Below are 22,099 nucleotides of genomic sequence, written 5' to 3'. Positions count from 1 at the left end.
TGCTGGCCACCCACCCCCTCGTGTGCCGTGCCGGCCTTCATAGAGTGCTCGCTAACAGCACTTGTCCCAACAGTATGTTAAGGCTACACGGGGGATCTTTGTATTTTTGTTGTGTGCACGCGTGTGCGTGCAGAGGCTGAGCTGCTCCGTGTAAATAGTCGATCATGGCTTTGTCGACTATTGTTGCTCCTCCTCCCCCCTCGTGGTACTAACTCGGCATGTAATGAACACGTTCCTTCGGAGTGGGAAGGTAGGAACTTGGTTGGACGGCGCATTCGTGCGATGCGTGTCACGCGGCGCAAGCTGGGTGGGGCGGCGCGTCACGTGGTGCCGAGCCCGTCCGAAGCGCGCTCTATGAAATACAAATCGAAGGCGTGGCTATGCACCACAGACAGACAGACAAATAATCCCTGGTGGGCAGTGTGGAACCTGTTGTTCCTATCTGTATCATGGAGGCCCTCTCTCTCCCATTACGATTCAGTCAGCTGACACGGTTCAGAGAGGGGCGGTGGTAGCAGCCGGGGGTAGGGGGGTGATGGTCACATGACTCGAAGCGAGAATTTGCAGGGTTTGTTTTCCTTCCCCCCACCACCCCCCCGCGCATTAAATGTGTTAACAGTTCCAGTGGCTGGCAGGGGTCATGTGACTCCAGTTGTGTGTAAGGCATTTTACATATCGATCAAGAACGGACGGTCACATTTCCCCCCCCCCCCGAAATTCGACGCGTGTATCATGAGCGTAGGGACAGCTCTGTGTTATGGCTACACGCGTTCCCGCCCTGACCGCTAGGGCGCGGCGGTGGTGGTGTTGCTGTCGTTTTATTTCTGCGATGCTCCCGAAAACGCGTTTGTAAGAAAGGCAGGACCGCGTCGGGAGTGTTCTTAAATGTATTCCGCATTTTATTACAAACGTCCGCGGCTCGGAAATTTTGTGATTAAAAAAAAAAAGTATTATCTACCTCCTCGCTCTTCAGTTTTTCCACCTTGTGTCAAGAGGGGGGGGGGGGGGGGTGCCACCCACACTTCTCCACCCCGAGCAAGCCATCGCCCGAGGGCAAGCGGGAGCATCTCGGCACCACCAGCTAATACCTTTGCCCACTGTCACGTCCGAGAGAAACGGTGTGGGAAAGTCCGGGCGTGGTTTTTTCCCAGCGGCCGCAGGAACGCAAGCGGTGATTTACGCTGCCTTCACACAAGACGTCCGAATCTGGCTCGGTGCGGCGAGGGGGGGGTGGGGGGCGGGCTGATGCGTAAATTTTCCCCTTGGGTACACTGCACTGAGGACGCGGCGTCTCCTGCAAATCATCTTAAATACGCGCCGCCGACTTGTCCGAGACAGCGTCCGCTTTGCATCCCGACTCGTTCTTTGCACGGCACGGCTCCTGCAACGTTGCGTCTTCCCTGGCTCAGCATAATCCACAACCCCTCCCCGACGCAGCTCCATTGTGCAAGTGTAACATCTTCGCAATAACGACATCTTCGGAATAATCATCGTCGCCGCCGTTCGTCATCCGAAGAACGAGTGTGTAAGCGTAATTCCGCCCAGGCCCCATGGTTCCAAGTCGCTGCCCGCGGCCACCGTCAGTGTATCGAGTGAGTCTTCTTGTGCCGGTCCAGGTGGTACTTGCGCCCGAAGGTCATGCCACACTCCTCGCAAACGAAGGGCTTCTCCCCGGAGTGGATGCGGCGGTGCTGGTTGAGGTTGTGGATGAGCGAAAACCTCTTCCCGCACTCGTCGCAAACGTACGGTTTCTGCTCGCTGTGCCGGCTTTGCCTGTGGCGGCAAAGCTTGCTGGGCGTGCGGAAGCTCATGCCGCAGTCGGGACACACGCGGGGACTATAGCCGCCGCCGCCGTGCGCCAGCTGTTCGTCCGTGACGACTACGACGTCGTCGTTGTCGTCGTACACGCGAGCGTACGCAGCCCGGCACGCCGGCCCCTCGCACTCCGCGTCGCTCCTAACGAAGCGTTCCGCTGGGAGCTGCTGCTGCGGCTGCTGCCCCCTGGACCGCTCGGTGGTGTGATCGAGTCTAGGTGCGGCGGTCACGTCGGCTGTTTGCCAGCTGCGTGGCGGTGGCAGTGGCGGCGGCGGGCTGTGCTGCTGGGCGAAAGCGCCGTCGCTCCCGTGACCTGTGGGGATGAGAGTGGAGACGTCACCGTCCTGTGTGGCGGTCGGTGTGTTCGTCCCCGTCCCCCACCGCCCCACCACCGCACCACCGCACTACGTCGGTGGCCCCACAAACGGACGGGTCGACTTGCGGTCACGGGGGGGGGGGGGGGGGTGGGGCGGGGGAGGGATTTAAGTTTCGAATTCATTGAATTGTAATAGATTCACGCCGGCGTTGCGATCGAAAACCGACAAAAAATTGAAATAAAAGCACTTTGCAGCAAGTAAAAAATAAAATAACGCCATGTGAGACCCGCGGCCCGGCGAGGTGCGGCATGAGCACCCTCCTCCCGCACCACCGGCTGTTCATTCCCTCATTTTCTCGGGAAGACAAAGTTGCGTCCGGTCGCAGGGTCTGGCCCGTTACTTCAAGCGGACGGGGCCTGATGGCGCAACTCTGGAAGGTCACCTTTCTACGGTCATCGTCCTTGCCGTGTGTTTCGCAGCGATCAGAGGACACAATTTTTCAGCAGCTGCCACGTTTTCGCCAACGCTCTGCACGCACTCTGGCCGTGCAACTCCAGTCCTGTCCACCTTCGCCCCGGCCCGGGCTGGGCTTCCCCTACAGCCGCGCTCGCTCCTCCCGCGACTCAATCCTCTCGTGGCGACGGCGCAGTACGCCGCGCGCTCCCGGCGTCGGTCCGCAACTTCCTTCGTGGCGGCCGCCGCCGCCGCCGTTTGAACAAACACGGAGCCAGCTTGGCAGGGCCCATCATCGCGTGGCCGAGTCTCGGCGTAGCGTGTCGGGGCCCCCCCGTCAGTACTTGACGCAGGTCCTGCGGTGGCGCGCGAGGTTGAACGAGCGCGTGAAGCGACGCCCGCACTCGGTGCACACGAAGGGCCTCTCCCCCGTGTGGATCCTGCGGTGAATGCGCAGGTCTGACGAGCGCAGGAAGCTGCGGCCACACTCCTCGCAGGCGAACGGCTTCACCGTGCCGTGCGTCATCTCGTGCCGCCGCAGGTAGCGCTCGCTGCTGAAGCGCTGCCCGCACTTCTTGCAGAACATCGTCGCGACGCTCGCCTCGGGCGCCGCCGCCGCCGATGACGCCGCCGCCGCCGATGACGCCGCCGACGAGGAAGCGGGCCAGGGCGCGGCGGGGGGCGAGTGGTGGCGGCCCCCCCCGCGTGCCAGCGAGCCGCCCGTGCCTTGCGCCGTCACCGCCACGCGCCCAGCGCCGACCCCGCCGCCGTGGTCCTCACCTTCTGAACTTTCCAACTTCGGGTGGAAATTTCCCGGCCACCTATCGGGCGGTTCGTGCCCCCGCTCGGCCCAGCTGGCGGCGCCCCGTTCGAGGCTCCCCCAGCGGGGCACTCGGCCAGGAGTCGCTCCTCCGCCTCCTCCTCCGTCGTCGTTGTCGTCGATGTCGTCGTCGTCGTTGTCGTAGTCGTCGTCGTCTTGCGTCTCCACCGCGCCCTGGCAGAAGGCGCTGGCTTCGTCCAGCTCGCATGCCAGGCTGCCCTCGGCGGCGCCGGCGGCGGCCTTCTCCCCTGGAGGGGACAAGGCAGACAACATGTCGGTGAGCGCCGGAACGCGCGAAGGTCCATAACGTGAGAGGCGTCGGCGTCGCTCGAACACCGAGCTTCTCGTCCTCCCGTCCGCACGACGTCTTGACAACCTGCCACTTCCTTGCTCCAGATTCACTTCTTTTTTTTTATAAATAATAAAAATAAAACATAATAAATTAATTACATTTCGATTTAAAGCTTTCGTGACTGCAGGGATTCATCTTCTTGGTTCTTTCGGTAAAGTCACGTAGAAGGGAAATAATGAAATAATAAAAATAAAACATAATAGAATACAATTCTCACGACGTTTCGGCCACAACGCAAGCAGCCGTCCTCAGGTGAAGAACAGGTCTGTCGGTAAAGTCACGTAGAAAGGAAATAATGAAATAATAAAAATCAAACATTCTAAAATACAATTCTCACGACGTTTCGGCCACAACGCAAGCAGCCGTCCTCAGGTGAAGAACAGGTCTGTCGGTAAAGTCACGTAGAAAGGAAATAATAAAATAATAAAAATAAAACATTATAAAATACAATTCTCACGACGTTTCGGCCACAACGCAAGCAGCCGTCCTCAGGTGAAGAACAGGTCTGTCGGTAAAGTCACGTAGAAGGGAAATAATAAAATAATAAAAATAAAACATTCCAAAATACAATTCTCACGACGTTTCGGCCACAACGCAAGCAGCCGTCCTCGGGTGAAGAACATGTCTGTCGAGAAGACAGAGTCTGAATGAAACACCCCAGACTTGGAGCGTCTATTTAAGCTGCTGAGACTCATCATCGGTGCGTCTTCATCGGAGCCTGCCCCTGCCTGCCTCGGCGACTGCGATTCTCCCCACTGCGGAGTTGCGTTTCGCTCACTTCCCCAAACTCCGTACCCCCCTAATCATCCCTCGCCTACAAATTCCATACGATCCCAAAATGCAGCTGCCAGACTGACCCAACCCCGGGCACATGTAACACTCCGATCCTATCGCTGGCACAATCGCAACGGCGTGCCGAATCGACTGTGAAAAAGAGCCTTACATAGCTCATCGGATTCCATCAGCCTAAATAAATATTAAAATCATAACAATAAAACATAATAAAATGTCTTTCCGACAGACCTGTTCTTCACCTGAGGACGGCTGCTTGCGTCGTGAGAATTGTATTTTGTTATGTTTTATTTTTATTATTTTATTATTTCCTTTCTACGTGACTTTACCGAAAGAACCAAGAAGATGAGTCCCTGCAGTCACGAAAGCTTTAAATCGAAATTTAAATAAATATTCTCATTCTGAACTGCAAGGTCGACTGTACTTTGCGCCGCCTACATCCCGATCTTGCTCCCCTCTGCTGCCCTCTGCTGCCCTCTGCTCCCCTCTGCTGCCCTCTGCTGCCCTCTGCTGCCCTCTGCTGCCCTCTGCTGCCCTCTGCTGCCCTCTGCTGCCCTCTGCTGCCCTCTGCTCCCCTCTGCTGCCCTCTGCTCCCCTCTGCTGCCCTCTGCTCCCCTCTGCTGCCCTCTGCTCCCCGCACTGTTCCCCGCACTGCTCCAGCAGCCGGGCCCGCTTGTCCATGTGTCCCCCCCCCCCCGTCTCGCGGAAACTTTGGGGGCCACCGGATTTGAGGGCCGAATTGTGTCGAGCCGTCGGCCCACAAAGCGGGAACGGTATCGTCGTCTTTTAAAGCGATTTAAAATTAAACTTTTTTTTTTTATAATTGTTTTTTTACCCTTTTATCTGGCAACAAAACTGACACCTTTTTTACAAGGAGTCATGTTTACATTGACCACAATACTTGCACCATTGGAACCTCCATTGCCAGTAGCAAAATATGATAATTGATGTTTTACCCTTTTATCTGGCAACAAAACTGACACTTTTTTTTTACAAGGAGTCATGTTTGCATTGACCACAATACCTGCGGTCGGAATGCAAATAAAAAACACAACTCTGACAATGTATGCACTGTCCTTGAAGTTGATTGGTCCACACCCGAGACAGCTTTCCTTAGAGCCTAGTCTCACATGGTGTTGGACCAGATGACGCCAAAAGGCGCACAACTCAAAGACAATGCACCATCAGAGTATGAGAGCTCGGGGTAAGCATTTACACCATTGGAACCTCATTTGCCAGTAAAAAATATGATAATTGTTTTTTACCCTTTTATCTGGCAACAAAACTGACACCTTTTTGTTTTTACCAGGTTAAGGCCGACTGAGCTAGAAAGCACTTTTTCCAAAGCGACCTGACCTTCACAAATACTAGCTAAACGAAGTGGCTTATCACGTGGAAATTATAGCAGGCAAATACTCTTTAAACGCACGTCGATTCTAAATGCGGAGGGAAAAACCGGAGGACTTGGGAGAGACACGCAAACACCAAATGTACAAGTGTCCGGGGGTCAAGATCGAACCCACGACCTGTAAACCAGCCGAGGACGGCTGCTTGCGTTGTGGCCGAAACGTCGTGAGAATTGTTTCATTATGTTTTATTTTTATTATTTCATTACTTCCCTTCTACGTGACTTTACCGAAAGAACCAAGAAGATGCATCCCTGCAGTCACGAAAGCTTTAAATCGAAATGTAATTAATGTATTATGTTTTATTTTTATTATTGTATTACTTCCCTTCTACGTGACTTTACCGAAAGAACCAAGAAGATGCATCCCTGCAGTCACGAAAGCTTTAAATCGAAATGTAATTAATTTATTATGTTTTATTTTCATTATTTTATTACTTCCCTTCTACGTGACTTTACCGAAAGAACCAAGAAGATGCATCCCTGCAGTCACGAAAGCTTTAAATCGAAATTCAGCCGAGGTAGTTAACATCTCACCACCGTGGCCAACCATCGTCTCGTGCGGGGGGGGGGGGCGGGGAGGGAGGGGGGAGGCACCTTCGTGGAGCGGCTCGGTCTTCACACTCGCCGCTCTCCAAGCTTCCGCCGCCCCCGCCGCGTCGTCCGCTTCGGCCTCGCCAGCTCCGCCCGCGGCCGCTCCCACCGCGGCCACGTCTGCAACGGCACCGCCGGGATCATGCTCGGCGTTTGCCAGGGCGAGTGTCCGTAAGAGGCGCGCGTGTGCGTGTGTATGTGTATTAGCGGGGAGCGGTAGTGTAGCGGTTAGCACGCTGGGGGAGATCATACAAACTCCACTCTGCAGAACAGGGGGAGATCACAAACTCCACTCTGCAGAACAGGGGGAGATCACACAAACTCCACTCACTCACTCTGCAGAACAGGGGGAGATCACACAAACTCCACTCTGCAGAACGGGGAGATCACACAAACTCCACTCACTCACTAGAACAGGGGGAGATCACACAAACTCCACTCACTCACTCTGCAGAACAGGGGGAGATCACACAAACTCCACTCACTCACTCTGCAGAACAGGGGGAGATCACACAAACTCCACTCACTCACTCTTCAGAACAGGGGGAGAATCATACAAACTCCACTCACTCACCCTGCAGAACAGGGGGAGATCACACAAACTCCACTCACTCACTCTGCAGAACAGGGGGAGATCACACAAACTCCACTCACTCACTCTGCAGAACAGGGGGAGATCACACAAACTCCACTCACTCACTCTGCAGAACAGGGGGAGATCATACAAACTCCACTCACTCACTCTTCAGAACAGGGGGAGAATCATACAAACTCCACTCACTCACTCTGCAGAACAGGGGGAGATCATACAAACTCCACGCACTTTCACTCTGCAGAACAGGTGGAGATCATACAAACTCCACTCACTCTGCAGAACAGGGAGAGATCACACAAACTCCACTCAGTCACTCTGCAGAACAGGGGGAGATCATACAAACTCCACGCACTTTCACTCTGCAGAACAGGTGGAGATCATACAAACTCCACTCACTCTGCAGAACAGGGAGAGATCACACAAACTCCACTCACTCACTCTGCAGAATAGGGGGAGATCATACAAACTCCACTCACTCACTCTGCAGAACAGGGGGAGATCACACAAACTCCACTCACTCACTCTGCAGAACAGGGGGAGATCATACAAACTCCACTCACTCTGTAGAACAGGGGGAGATCACACAAACTCCACTCACTCACTCTGTAGGGCAGGGGGAGATCATACAAACTCCACTCACTCACTCTGCAGAACAGGGGGAGATCATACAAACTCCACTCACTCTGTAGAACAGGGGGAGATCACACAAACTCCACTCACTTACTCTGCAGAACAGGGGGAGATCATACAAACTCCACTCACTCACTCTGTAGAACAGGGGGAGATCACACAAATTCTACTCACTCGCTCTGTAGAACAGGGGGAGATCACACAAACTCTACTCACTCTGCAGAACAGGGGGAGATCACACAAACTCCACTCACTCACTCTGCAGAACAGGGGGAGATCATACAAACTCTACTCACTCACTCTGCAGAACAGGGGGAGATCACACAAACTCCACTCACTCACTCTGCAGAACAGGGGGAGATCACACAAACTCCACTCACTCACTCTGCAGAACAGGGGGAGATCACACAAACTCCACTCACTCACTCTGCAGAACAGGGGGAGATCACACAAACTCCACTCACTCACTCTGTAGAACAGGGGGAGATCACACAAACTCCACTCACTCACTCTGCAGAACAGGGGGAGATCACACAAACTCCACTCACACTCACTCTGCAGAACAGGGGGAGATCATACAAACTCCACTCACTCTGTAGAACAGGGGGAGATCACACAAACTCCACTCACTCACTCTGCAGAACAGGGGGAGATCACACAAACTCTACTCACTCGCTCTGTAGAACAGGGGGAGATCATACAAACTCTACTCACTCACTCTGCAGAACAGGGGGAGATCACACAAACTCCACTCACTCACTCTGTAGAACAGGGGGAGATCACACAAACTCCACTCACTCACTCTGCAGAACAGGGGGAGATCACACAAACTCCACTCACACTCACTCTGCAGAACAGGGGGAGATCATACAAACTCCACTCACTCTGTAGGACAGTGGGAGATCACACAAACCCCAATCACTCACTCTGCAGAACAGGGGGAGATCACACAAACTCCACTCACACTCACTCTGTAGGACAGTGGGAGATCATACAAACTCCACTCACTCACTCTGCAGAACAGGGGGAGATCACACAAACTCCAATCACTCACTCTGCAGAACAGGAGGAGATCATACAAACTCCACTCACTCACTCTGCAGAACAGGGGGAGATCACACAAACTCCAATCACTCACTCTGCAGAACAGGAGGAGATCATACAAACTCCAATCACTCACTCTGCAGAACAGGAGGAGATCACACAAACTCCACTCACTCGCTCTGCAGAACAGGGGGAGATCACACAAACTCCACTCACTCACTCTGTAGAACAGGGGGAGATCACACAAACTCCACTCACTCTGTAGGACAGGGGGAGATCATACAAACTCCACTCACTCACTCTGTAGAACAGGGGGAGATCACACAAACTCCACGCACTCTGTAGAACAGGGGGAGATCACACAAACTCCACTCACTCACTCTGCAGAACAGGGGGAGATCACACAAACTCTACTCACTCGCTCTGTAGAACAGGGGGAGATCATACAAACTCTACTCACTCACTCTGCAGAACAGGGGGAGATCACACAAACTCCACTCACTCACTCTGTAGAACAGGGGGAGATCACACAAACTCCACTCACTCACTCTGCAGAACAGGGGGAGATCACACAAACTCCACTCACACTCACTCTGCAGAACAGGGGGAGATCATACAAACTCCACTCACTCTGTAGGACAGTGGGAGATCACACAAACCCCAATCACTCACTCTGCAGAACAGGGGGAGATCACACAAACTCCACTCACACTCACTCTGTAGGACAGTGGGAGATCATACAAACTCCACTCACTCACTCTGCAGAACAGGGGGAGATCACACAAACTCCAATCACTCACTCTGCAGAACAGGAGGAGATCATACAAACTCCACTCACTCACTCTGCAGAACAGGGGGAGATCACACAAACTCCAATCACTCACTCTGCAGAACAGGAGGAGATCATACAAACTCCAATCACTCACTCTGCAGAACAGGAGGAGATCACACAAACTCCACTCACTCGCTCTGCAGAACAGGGGGAGATCACACAAACTCCACTCACTCACTCTGTAGAACAGGGGGAGATCACACAAACTCCACTCACTCTGTAGGACAGGGGGAGATCATACAAACTCCACTCACTCACTCTGTAGAACAGGGGGAGATCACACAAACTCCACGCACTCTGTAGAACAGGGGGAGATCATACAAACTCCACTCACTCACTCTGTAGAACAGGGGGAGATCATACAAACTCCACTCACTCACTCTGTAGAACAGGGGGAGATCATACAAACTCCACTCACTTACTCTGTAGAACAGGGGGAGATCATACAAACTCCACTCACTCACTCTGTAGAACAGGGGGAGATCATACAACCTCCACTCACTCACTCTGTAGAACAGGGGGAGATCATACAAACTCCACTCACTCACTCTGCAGAACAGGGGGAAATCATACAAACTTCACTCACTCACTCTGTAGAACAGGGGGAGATCATACAAACTCCACTCACTCACTCTGTAGAACAGGGGGAGATCATACAAACTCCACTCACTCACTCTGCAGAACAGGGGGAGATCACACAAACTCCACTCACTCGCTCTGCAGAACAGGGGGAGATCACACAAACTCCACTCACTTACTCTGTAGAACAGGGGGAGATCATACAAACTCCACTCACTCACTCTGTAGAACAGGGGGAGATCATACAAACTCCACTCACTCACTCTGCAGAACAGGGGGAGATCATACAAACTTCACTCACTCACTCTGTAGAACAGGGGGAGATCATACAAACTCCACTCACTCACTCTGTAGAACAGGGGGAGATCATACAAACTCCACTCACTCACTCTGCAGAACAGGGGGAGATCAGACAAACTCCACTCACTCGCTCTGCAGAACAGGGGGAGATCACACAAACTCCACTCACTCACTCTGTAGAACAGGGGGAGATCACACAAACTCCACTCACTCACTCTGTAGGACAGGGGGAGATCACATAAACTCCACTCACTCACTCTGTAGGACAGGGGGAGATCATACAAACTCAACTCACTCTGTAGAACAGGGGGAGATCACACAAACTCCACTCACTCACTCTGTAGAACAGGGGGAGATCACACAAACTCCACTAACTCTGTAGAACAGGGGGAGATCTACAAACTCTACGAAGAAAGGCACCCGAGGAGGGAATCAAACTCGGGATTTTCTTGCTCCGAGGCACAGGCGTTGCCACCCAGGCTGTGAACACAGCGCCCGCTGACACGGGAATGACATTCGGGTTCCATCCCATCGTCCTATTCCGTCACAACTAAGGTTGAGTGCGGCGTGCACGGGGAAAATTGAATTTTTATTTTTTAATTTTACCTGGTAAGGCCCACTGCAATCTCGCTCTTTTTCAGAAGTGGCATGGCCACAAACGAAAGCTCAGCGAAGTGGCTTATCGCGTGGAAATTTATAGCAGCCAAACAACTCTAAACGCACGTCGATTCTAAGTGCGGAGGGAGAAACCGGAGGACCCGGAGAAAAATCCACGCGACCACGGGGAGAGAGAGAAACACGCAAACTACAAATATACAGCAGCAGGCGTCAGGGTCGGGATCGAACCCACGACCTCCTGCACACCAGGCGAGGTAGTTAACATCTCCTAGCCACCGTGATGATGATGAGAGAGAGACACGCAAACTCCAAATATACAGCAGCAGGCGTCAGGGGTCGGGATCGAACCCACGACCTCCTGCACACCAGGCAAGGTAGTCAACATCTAGCCACCGTAATGATGATGATGACGAGAGAGAGAGACACGCAAACTCCAAATATACAGCAGCAGGCGTCAGGGGTCGGGATCGAACCCACGACCTCCTGCACACCAGGCGAGGTAGTCAACATCTAGCCACCGTAATGATGATGATGAGAGAGAGAGAGAGACACGCAAACTCCAAATATACAGCAGCAGGTGTCAGGGGTCGGGATCGAACCCACGACCGCCTGCACACCAGGCGAGGTAGTTAACATCTCCTAGCCACCGTGATGATGATGAGAGAGAGAGAGACACGCAAACTCCGTATATGCAGCAGGCGTCAGGGGTCAGGATCGAACCCACGACCTCCTGTATACCATCGAGGTAGTTAACATCTCCTAGCCACCGTGATGATGATGAGAGAGAGAGACACGCAAACTCCAAATATACAGCAGCAGGCGTCAGGGGTCGGGATCGAACCTACGACCTCCTGCACACCAGGCGGCCACGAGTAAAATCTGCGTGCCGGTACACTCACGGGGATCGGGCGGCTGGAGGGCGCCGTCGTGGAGGCCTGCGGAGCTGACCCCGCGTGACCACCGCACCACCGCCGCCCCGTCGGGGGCCATGCCGTCTTCGTCCATGTCCAGGGCCGAGGCCTCCGCCCCGTCCTCCCCGTAGCCGTCGGCGTCTGGTGCACCGCGGACCGGAACGGGAACGCAATCTCGCTGCGGCGCCGGACGCAACGGCGCTCCGTGGCGACAGCGATGCGGACGAGGGATATAAACGCGCCGGTGGTTGGGGTTGGGATTTTGGGTCACGTTGGGGTCAACGCGGTGCGGGGTTCGGTTATTAACTCGTTCGTAACCGCGTGTTGTGAACGCCCCCGAAACCCATATACCGATTTGCGGCAGCAGTACGCGATCGCGCACGCGTCCCCGACGTTTGCCCAACGGCACAACCGCGCGTATTCTGGTGGAACAAGCGGACTGCCCCACTCGGGGGGAGGGGGGCGGTAGCCACACTAAAGCAGCAGCGCGTGGATTACTGCCGATAACGACGACGACGCAATCGCAATCGGTCCTTCGCCAAATGTCATCATCCGACGCCTACGAAGCGGGAGTGTGACATATGCGGGGCGCGGCGCTCTGTCACAGCCACCGCCCGTTCGTTCGTCCGCTCGCTCGTCCGCTCGCCCGCCCGCCCGGCGCCTCGTACCCTGCACGCTGTGCCCCGGCGAGGACAGCCGCGTGTCCCGGTCGTCGTCGGCGCCGCCGCCGCCGCCGTGCCCGTAGAACGCCGCCGCGTCCAGCAGACGGAACCGCTCGGCCGAATGCGACAGCTCGCGGCTCAGGTTGCTCAGCATGCGGACGATGGTGTCGAGCAGCGAGCCCAGGAACGGGTGCAGCGCCAGCGCGTCCGTCGAGCCGTCGTGGTGCCCGCCGCCGCTGCCGCAACCGCGCCCCACCTGCTCGGCCACGCGCCGCAGGGCGGCGTAGAAGGCGAAGGGCAGGCGCTCCTTGGCGGCGGCGAGGAGCTCGGCGCGCACGGGCGCCTGGGCGGCGCACGCCAGCAGCGCCTCGTAGTCGCCGATGCCGAGCTCGGCCTCAACCGCCTCCAGCACGCGGGCGCTCACGCCGTGCGCGCCCAGCCATGCCGGGAAGTCCTCGCGCGGGTCCAGCACCGCCTCCGCGCAGAGCGCCGCCATCGGCACGCGAGGGAGCGGCGGGCGCGGTGCCTGCACGCGGTGGAGGAGGAGGTGGTGGCGACGAGACGGAGGGGTCAGGGGGTTGCGTTTCATTTCGTTCGCGAATTATTGATGAAAACTTTCGTCAACAGAGGTTTTTTTTTTTTCTAGATTTGAAGCTTTCGTGACTGCAAGGATTCATATTCTTAGGTTTTTTCGGTAAAGTCACGTAGGTAAAAAAATTTAATTAATAAAATTAAAATAAAATAAAAAATCACGACGTTTCGGAGGCAACACAAGCTTCCGTCTTCAGGTGGAACAGTCACAGCACGATAACGTCGTGATTTTTTTTATTTTATTTTTATTTTACTTAAATTAATTTTAATTTTTTACCTACGTGACTTTACCGAAAAAACCTAAGAATAGGTTTTTTGTTTGTTTGATCCGAGCCAACGATGACCGAGCGGACGGGAGTCGTTCAGCGCAGCGACGGCTGCGACAACCCCCGTCGGAAGATGGCAGCGCGACCGACTGTGAAGGGGACAAAGTGACCTCGTCAGAAAATTATCGATTGAAATAACCGGTGACTAAATTCAGACTGGGCTGGGGTCACACGGAGGAAGGAGGTCACGTCCCAGACCCAATGTTCATGTTCTAGGCCAGTGATATTCTCTAATTTACAAGAGGGGGGGCTACTTTCACTGATAACACATCATCAGTGATGGTCCCCACGTATTTGAAACCATTGGGGATTTGACGGCACGATGAAAACGTTTTCACACCCGTGTGCTGTCGGGGGTGCACGTCAGGGGCCACACTAAAGGTCACACGGTGAGCAGCACGGTGGCGACGGCACGGAGAGGTCGGGGTTAGTCGGAGGTCACATTATTTTTAACATCACAAGGGAAGGGCACACTGAGCTATGTAGCTCTTACACCATTGGAGCCTAATTTGCCAGAAGAAAAAATATGATAATTGTTTTTTTACCCTTTTATCCGGCTACAAAACTGACACCAGGTGTCAGTTTTGTTGGGGGTCAGTCACCTCCAAGCTGAAGACGGAGCTCAAGATAGGACCCTGGACCCCAAACTCCGCTGTCCTTCTAAGGGCCGGGAGCTCAGTGAGGCCAGCGGTCGGGTCAGTGTGGTCTCCCCTAACTGGAGCTCGCGTGGTCCCAGTGTTAGCAGGCAATGTAGACCGGAGGCCATACCTCCTTAGGTATCGGGTGGAAGGGGCCGTGACCCCTTTGTGTTACGGACTTTGTACGCAGTGCAGTTTAATAAATATTGTGTTGCCTCACCGACGTTCTCCTCTGGTTTCTGACCCACTACACATTTCAGATGAAGCGTCAGAGGTCGCAAACGGGTTTTGATTCCTTACCCGTACCCGGCCGCACCAGGGTCGCAAACGGGTACCCGTACCCGGCCGTACCCGTACCCTACCCGTACCCGGCTGGGTACGGGTACGGGTATCGGGTACCTGATTGCGACCTCTGGGATGAAGCCATGTTGCAGGTGCGGGTGGGTTGATTCTAGGAACTTGAATTGTGAGAAGAGACAAGACGTTGGGAAATGAGTGACAAACGGTGACTCACCAGTGACTCACGGCCTACCCGTACCAGGGTCGCAAACGGGTACCCGTACCCGGCCGGGTATGGGTAGCCGGGTATCGGGTAGGGTACGGGTATCGGGTACCCGGTTGCGACCTCTGTGAAGCGTCCATAAACCGCAGCACTGCTGACACTTTAAATGCCTCGTGCGATTTGTCCTCAAGCAACTGCTCACGAGAGCGTGTACGAGGAGTACGCGTTAAGAGCACAACCCACTTTCGCTCGCAATCTCCGTCCACTCTTTGTTGAATTCAACGGTGGGCGTCCCTGTGTGGCGGGGTGGGTGCCTTGCAACATCGAATAAAGTAACTTTTTTCAAAGTTTCTTGCTGTGGATTTCACACCTGATGACGATTGCTTGTGTTGCAGTCGAAACGTCGTGAGAATTTTTATTGTTTTATATTTATATTATTTTATTATTTCTCTTCTACGTGACTTTACCGAAAGAACCAAGAAGATGAAAAAATATATAATCGGTGACATTTCGATTTAAAGCTTTCGTGACTGCAGGGATTCATCTTCTTGGTTCTTCTTCTAAAAATAAAACATAATTTAAAAATGTTTTATTTATTTAATGTTTTATTTTTATTTTATTAATAATAAAAATAATAAAATAATGTTTTATTTCTTTTATGTTTTATTTTATTAATAATAAAAATAATAAAATAATGTTTTATTTCTGTTATTCTTTTTATTTTTATTTTATTATTTCCATTCTACGTGACTTTACCGAAAGAACCAAGAATATAATCGGTGACGTTTCGGGCAAATTGTCCTTCACTACACACCAAGAGGCCAGAGAGACATGGTGGGTAGGGTATAGGGTGACTTGTCGGGAGGCATTGCAACGAAGATGACCGACACTAACAGAACAGGCTCGTCTGTGATATAAATAGATGGAGGAGTCGCGTGCTGTCCATGACCCGTGGACCCAAGTGCCTCCCTAAAGGCTGCGAGAGGGAGGAGATTGGAATGTTTCGTGGGGATGTGTGTGTGTGGGGGGGTCTGTGTCACGCTCCGAACCCGGTGAGCCGAGTTCGATTCCCGGCTCACGGCCATCAACCCAATTGACGATTATCTGAACCGGTCCTGGCCCCCTCCCCTAGGTCTACTCGGCCTCACTCAAATGAGTACCTGGCGCGGTGTGTAGTCAACATCGCCACTGGGGGAGACAAAGGCGGCCGGGCGTGGTGCTGGCCACCCACCCCCTCATGTGCCGTGCCGGCCTTCATAGGCGCAACCCGCTAACAGCACTTGCCCCAACAGCCTGTTAAGGATTCATATTCTTAGGTTTTTTCGGTAAAGTCACGTAGGTAAAAAATGTAAATTAATAAAAGTAAAATTAAAATAAAATAAAAATCACGACGTTTCGGAAGCAACACAAGCTTCCATCTTCAGGTGGAACAGTCACAGCACAATAGCTGTAATTTCTCTCACTTGATACAGCTATCGTGCTGTGACGGTTCCACCTGAAGACGGAAGCTTGTGTTGCTTCCGAAACGTCGTGATTTTTATTTTATTTCTATTTTACTTTTATTAATTTAAATGTTTTACCTACGTGACTTTACCGAAAAAACCTAAGAATATGAATCCTTGCAGTCACGAAAGCTTCAAATCTAGGCTATATGGGGAACTTTGTCTTTGTGTTGTCAGGAGGGCAGTAAGTTCTCTCTCATGCCCAACGTTGTTTTTTTAAACTCCGCAAAGATCCCCAGGTCGGCTTCACTCGCGCTGTACAGATGGCTCCCCGACTTACAGCGGCTCGACTTACGACTCCCCGCTCTTACGACCTTTCTTAGTAAGACCCCCCCCCACCCCGACTAACGAACAAAACTCGTATCCACAACCGCCAGATGGCGCTGCTTTGCCCTTCTGCCGTGTGTCGTGCGTTCACTTCTAGCCTGACAGTCTCTTTCTCAACGCTGTTCACTTATACTGGTAGGAACCACCTGGTTCCACCAGCCCACAGGGGATTATTGTGTCCGTCCGTCGTGCATCCAAAAATGGGAGGGGTCGGGCTGGGTGGAGAGGGGAGGGTGGGGAAGGGCTGGGTGGGGCTGGGTGCGGAGGGGCTGCGGAGGGGCTGGGGAGGGGCTGGGTGGGAGGGGTGGGGCTGGGTGGGGAGTGGCTGGTCACCCCGTGGTGCCCTTATAAAACTCAACGTTTCACCTACTCACGCCGGCTTGTGCCTGCCCTCAGTCGGCCATATTTGTGGAATACACCACGCCGCCGTTGACCCTGCAGGCCATTGACCGAGCAACCCAACGTTACTACCAGCTTCCTCCGCAGGAATGTGTTTTGTAAATTTTCATCAAATTTTGAAGTATTTTCGCCTTTCGCTATGTCCGAGAAGATGAAACGTTATGCACGTGTGGAAACGTACTTACGGATTTTCAAATGCGTTTTTACTTAATAAATGTTGATGAAGGTTATGTTATGAGAATAGGTTTTCCCCTATTTTCTGGCAACAAAACAGTTGTGTTAAGATGTTAAAACACCAAACTCCAACCTTTTTACAAGGAATCGTTTCTGCATTAACCACAATACTTGTGGTCAGTATGCAAACAAAACACACACTCTGATAATGTATGCATTGTCTTTTAAGCTGATTGGTCCACACCAGAGACAGCTTTCTTTTGAGCCTCGTCTCAAACGGTGCTAGACCAGAGGACGCCAAAAGGCGTACAGCTCTAAGACATGGGGAAAAACATTCTTATATTTTGGTACTGGCAAAGGAGGTCTCATGATGTAGATTATTATACTTTTGGGAAACAGTCTACGGCTACGGATGGGATAAGTCTTTGTTCTGTATTGGTAGAAGCTACATGGCACAAAGACAAAGATCCCCCGTATAGCCTTAACAGACTGTAGGAGCAAGTGCTGTTAGCGAGCACCTATGAAGGCCGGCACGGCACACGAGGGGGTGGGTGGCCAGCACCACGCCTGTAGGGGCAAGTGCTGTTAGCGAGCACCTATGAAGGCCGGCACAGCACACGAGGGGGTGGGTGGCCAGCACCACGCCTGTAGGAGCAAGTGCTGTTAGCGAGCACCTATGAAGGCCGGCACGGCACACGAGGGGGTGGGTGGCCAGCACCACGCACCGCAGCCTTTCGTCTCCCCGGTGGCGATGTTCACACACCGCACCAACTACACTCAATTTTAGGCTGAGTCGACCTAGGGGGGAGGGGGGAGGGGGGGGGAAGACCCCGGGACCGGTTCAGACAATCGTCACCGGCGTTGGGTGGCCGGGTTCTTAGCGCAACGCGTTAGCACACGCACACACGCACGCACACACGCACGCACGCACGCACACACGCACGCACACACACACGCACGCACGCACGCACACACGCGTTAGTACCGTTAGGAATCAACGAGCGACACACGATACAAGCGATGTATTGGTGAACGACCCACACACACGGGGGGGGGGGGGGTGATATACTGTATCCCCCCGCGGTGCATCAGGCGGCAACACTCCCTTTGTAATCACTCGCGGGCGGCGCCTCCAGTAATCACCCGAGATTAGCGAGGCGCAGCGCGTGGGGTTGGTGAGTGGGTGGGTGAGTTGATTGGTGAGTGGGTGGGTTGGTTGGTGAGTGGGTGGGTTGGTTGGTGAGTGGGTGGGTGGGTTGGTGAGTGGGTGGGTGGGTTGGTTGGTGAGTGGGTGGGTGGGTTGGTTGGTTGGTGGGTGGGTGGGTGGGTTGGTTGGTGGGTTGGTGGGTGGGTGGGTTGGTGGGTGGGTGGGTGGGTTGGTGGGTGAGTGGGTGGGTTGGTTGGTGAGTGGGTGGGTGGGTGGGTTGGTTGGTTGGTGAGTGGGATGGTTGGTGAGTGGGTGGGTGGGTGGGTTGGTTGGTTGGTTGGTGAGTGGGTGGGTGGGTGGGTTAGTTGGTGAGTGGGTGGGTGGGTTGGTTGGTTGGTGAGTGGGTAGGTGGGTGGGTTGGTTGGTTGGTGAGTGGGTGGGTGGGTTGGTGAGTGGGTGGATGGGTGGGTGGGTTGGTTGGTGAGTGGGTGGGTGGGTGGGTTGGTTGGTGAGTGGGTGGGTTGGTTGGTGAGTGGGTTGGTGAGTGGGTTGGTGAGTGCGTGGGTTGGTGAGTGCGTGGGTTGGTGAGTGCGTGGGTTGGTGAGTGGGTGGGTGAGTGAAAGGGTGGGTGAGTGAGTGGGTGAGTGAGTGGGTGGGTGAGTGAGTGGGTGGATGGGTTGGTGAGTGGGTGGGTGAGTGGGTGGGTGGGTGGGTTGGTGAGTGGGTGGGTGGGTTGGTGAGTGGGTTGGTGAGTGGGTGGGTGGGTTGGTGAGTGGATGGGTGGGTTGGTGAGTGGGTGGTTGGGTTGGTGAGTGGGTGGGTGGGTTGGTGAGTGGGTGGGTGAGTGGGTGGGTTGGTGAGTGGGTGGGTGGGTGAGTGGGTGGGTGAGTGGGTGGGTGAGTGGGTGAGTGGGTGGGTGAGTGGGTGGGTGGGTGGGTGGGTGAGTGAGTGAGTGGGTGAGTGAGTGAGTGAGTGGGTGAGTGAGTGGGTGAGTGGGTGGGTTGGTGAGTGGGTGGGTGGGTTGATGAGTGGGTGAGTGGGTGGGTTGGTGAGTGGGTGGGTGAGTGGGTGAGTGGGTGGGTGAGTGGGTGGGTTGGTGAGTGGGTGGGTTGGTGAGTGGGTGGGTGAGTGGGTGGGTGAGTGGGTGGGTGAGTGGGTGGGTTGGTGAGTGGGTGGGTGGGTTGGTGAGTGGGTGGGTGAGTGGGTGGGTGAGTGAGTGGGTGGGTGAGTGAGTGGGTGGGTGAGTGGGTGAGTGAGTGGGTGAGTGAGTGGGTGAGTGGGTGGATGGGTTGGTGAGTGGGTGGGTTGGTGAGTGAGTGGGTGGGTGGGTTGGTGAGTGGGTGGGTGGGTTGGTGAGTGGATGGGTGGGTTGGTGAGTGGGTGAGTGGGTGGGTGGGTTGGTGAGTGGGTGGTTGGGTTGGTGAGTGGGTGGGTTGGTGAGTGGGTGGGTGGGTTGGTGAGTGGGTGGGTGGGTTGGTGAGTGGGTGGGTGGGTTGGTGAGTGGATGGGTGGGTTGGTGAGTGGGTGGTTGGGTGGGTGAGTGGGTGGGTTGGTGAGTGGGTGGGTGGGTGAGTGGGTGGGTGGGTGAGTGAGTGGGTGGGTGAGTGAGTGGGTGAGTGAGTGGGTGAGTGAGTGGGTGAGTGGGTGGGTGGGTTGGTGAGTGGGTGGGTGGGTTGGTGAGTGGGTGGGTGGATTGGTGAGTGGATGGGTGGGTTGGTGAGTGGGTGGGTGGGTTGGTGAGTGGGTGGGTGGTTGGGTTGGTGAGTGGGTGGGTTGATGAGTGGGTGGGTTGGTGAGTGGGTGGGTGAGTGGGTGGGTGAGTGGGTGGGTGAGTGGGTGGGTTGGTGAGTGGGTGGGTTGGTGAGTGGGTGAGTGGGTGGGTGTGTTGGTGAGTGGGTGGGTTGGTGAGTGGGTGGGTTGGTGAGTGAGTGGGTGGGTGAGTGGGTGGGTTGGTGAGTGAGTGGGTGGGTGAGTGGGTGGGTTGGTGAGTGGGTGGGTTGGTGAGTGGGTGGGTGGGTTGGTGAGTGGGTGGGTTGGTGAGTGGGTGGGTTGGTGAGTGGGTGGGTGGGTTGGTGAGTGGGTGGGTGGGTTGGTGAGTGGGTGGGTTGGTGAGTGGGTGGGTGGGTTGGTGAGTGGGTGGGTGGGTTGGTGAGTGGGTGGGTTGGTGAGTGGGTGGGTGGGTTGGTGAGTGGGTGGGTTGGTGAGTGGGTGGGTGGGTTGGTGAGTGGGTGGGTGGGTTGGTGAGTGGATGGGTTGGTGAGTGGGTGGGTGGGTGAGTGGGTGGGTTGGTGGGTGGGTGAGTGAGTGGGTGAGTGAGTGGGTGAGTGAGTGAGTGGGTGGGTGAGTGAGTGAGTGAGTGGGTGAGTGGGTGGGTGGGTAATTGAGTTAGTGGGTGGGTGAGTTAGTGGGTGGGTGAGTTAGTGGGTGGGTGAGTTAGTGGATGAGTTAGTGGGTGGGTGAGTTAGTGGGTGAGTGGGTGAGTGAGTGGGTGTTACTAATCACGGTAAACACGGGGGAGGCAGGTGATAGTACGAGGAGATGAAGGCGGGTGGGAGGGGGTCCAACCGTCGCTTCGTTAACGCGGCAAACCACGGCACTCCCGCTCTCCAGAGACAGACTCGGCGTGTCAATCGCGAATAGCAATCCGCGGTCCTCGTCCAGAGGAACGTGGAGTTGACGCGATTACAATCCACTACCCCCTCCCCCCCATACCACCTGTGAACGCAACCACGCCAACGATCGAGGCCTGCCCCCTCGTTACCTGCCACCAAATACGGTCCTGCCTTCAGGCAAGGCGCGGGGAGACAGGGGGAGGCATCGTGTTCAGTCCTCGGCGAGACTGAGCGAGAGCCACCAATGACCGACCCCGCCGTAATTACCTTGCAGAAGGCTTTAAACACGAATCGTCGGACCCGAAGCTCCGCGCGAAATCGCCGCTCTGGCCTAGCGACACTGCCGGGGACCTCGCCTCCTCGCGGGTATGAAAACAAGGCCGCAAGGGGGGGGGGGTGGTGGGGCGAGGGGGTTGAGGTGTGATTGGTGGTGATGATGATGATGAGGTAAGAGATTCGAGGCGATCGGTAGGGACGCGGGAACTTTACGAGGGGAGCTTTGCGTGATAGCAGCGGGCGCGGGGGGGGGGGGCTCGTTGGGGCCGCGTGGAGCCCCCCGAAGTTGGAAGCTGCAGCCTCGGTTAGCGTGGAGCGGTGGTGGTGGTGGGGTCGGGGCACGCCTAAGGGTGCGCGGCGATTTACGCGGATTGATCCCTGACGAGGCGGATTGGCGAATGCGCTCGAGGGTCCGCGGCGATTTGCGTGGCGGGTTCTGAACAGCGTGGTCGGATAGGAAGATTTGTTGATTGAATTTCGATTTAAAGCTTTCGTGACTGCAGGGATTCATCTTTTTGGTTCTTTCGGTAAAGTCACGTAGAAGAGAGATAAAAAAAAACATTATTATGTTTTCTTTTTATTATTTTATTATCTCCCTTCTACGTGACTTTACCGAAAGAACCAAGAACATCACAATACCTGTATGTATATTAAAAACATATTGATGTAAATACGATATGGGGCAGATTTATTTTTGGCGAATGCCCATTTTCATTCAGAATCAGAATCTATATTTGGACTGGTATCTTTTTTTGGGTTTGTGCGTACACAATTGTACACAGCGTGTACATGCGGTCAACATTGTATAACCACTATAGTCATACTGCACTGCCCCCATGAATCACCATATCTTTGGTTCTTTGGGTGAAGTCACGTGTAAAGATAA

The 22,099-nt window shown here is 54.3% G+C and overlaps 1 protein-coding gene across 2 annotated transcripts; it reads right to left on the bottom strand.

Annotated features, from left to right (window-relative positions):
- Nucleotides 1–806: 806 nt before the first annotated feature.
- On the bottom strand, nucleotides 807–21,545 carry LOC144950431 (uncharacterized). Of its 2 annotated transcripts, XM_078880535.1 has the most exons (6): nucleotides 21,205–21,545; nucleotides 12,726–13,245; nucleotides 12,046–12,198; nucleotides 6,552–6,668; nucleotides 3,366–3,653; nucleotides 807–2,128 (listed from the first exon to the last, which is right to left on the bottom strand). In XM_078880535.1, exons 2-6 carry the CDS (start codon nucleotides 13,213–13,215, stop codon nucleotides 1,581–1,583), a joined length of 1,596 nt encoding a protein of 531 aa, XP_078736661.1. In that variant the 5' UTR covers nucleotides 13,216–13,245; nucleotides 21,205–21,545; the 3' UTR covers nucleotides 807–1,580. The 2 variants fall into 2 exon arrangements, with proteins under 2 accessions (XP_078736661.1, XP_078736663.1); XM_078880537.1 differs by having other exon boundaries at nucleotides 2,004–3,653.
- Nucleotides 21,546–22,099: the final 554 nt, after the last annotated feature.

Source organism: Lampetra fluviatilis, chromosome 58, assembly GCF_964198595.1.
Source record: "Lampetra fluviatilis chromosome 58, kcLamFluv1.1, whole genome shotgun sequence".
Classification (NCBI taxonomy): Eukaryota; Metazoa; Chordata; class Hyperoartia; order Petromyzontiformes; family Petromyzontidae; genus Lampetra; species Lampetra fluviatilis.
The sequence above is the reverse complement of the archived record's forward strand: the minus strand, read 5'-3'. Positions and strand labels throughout refer to the sequence as shown.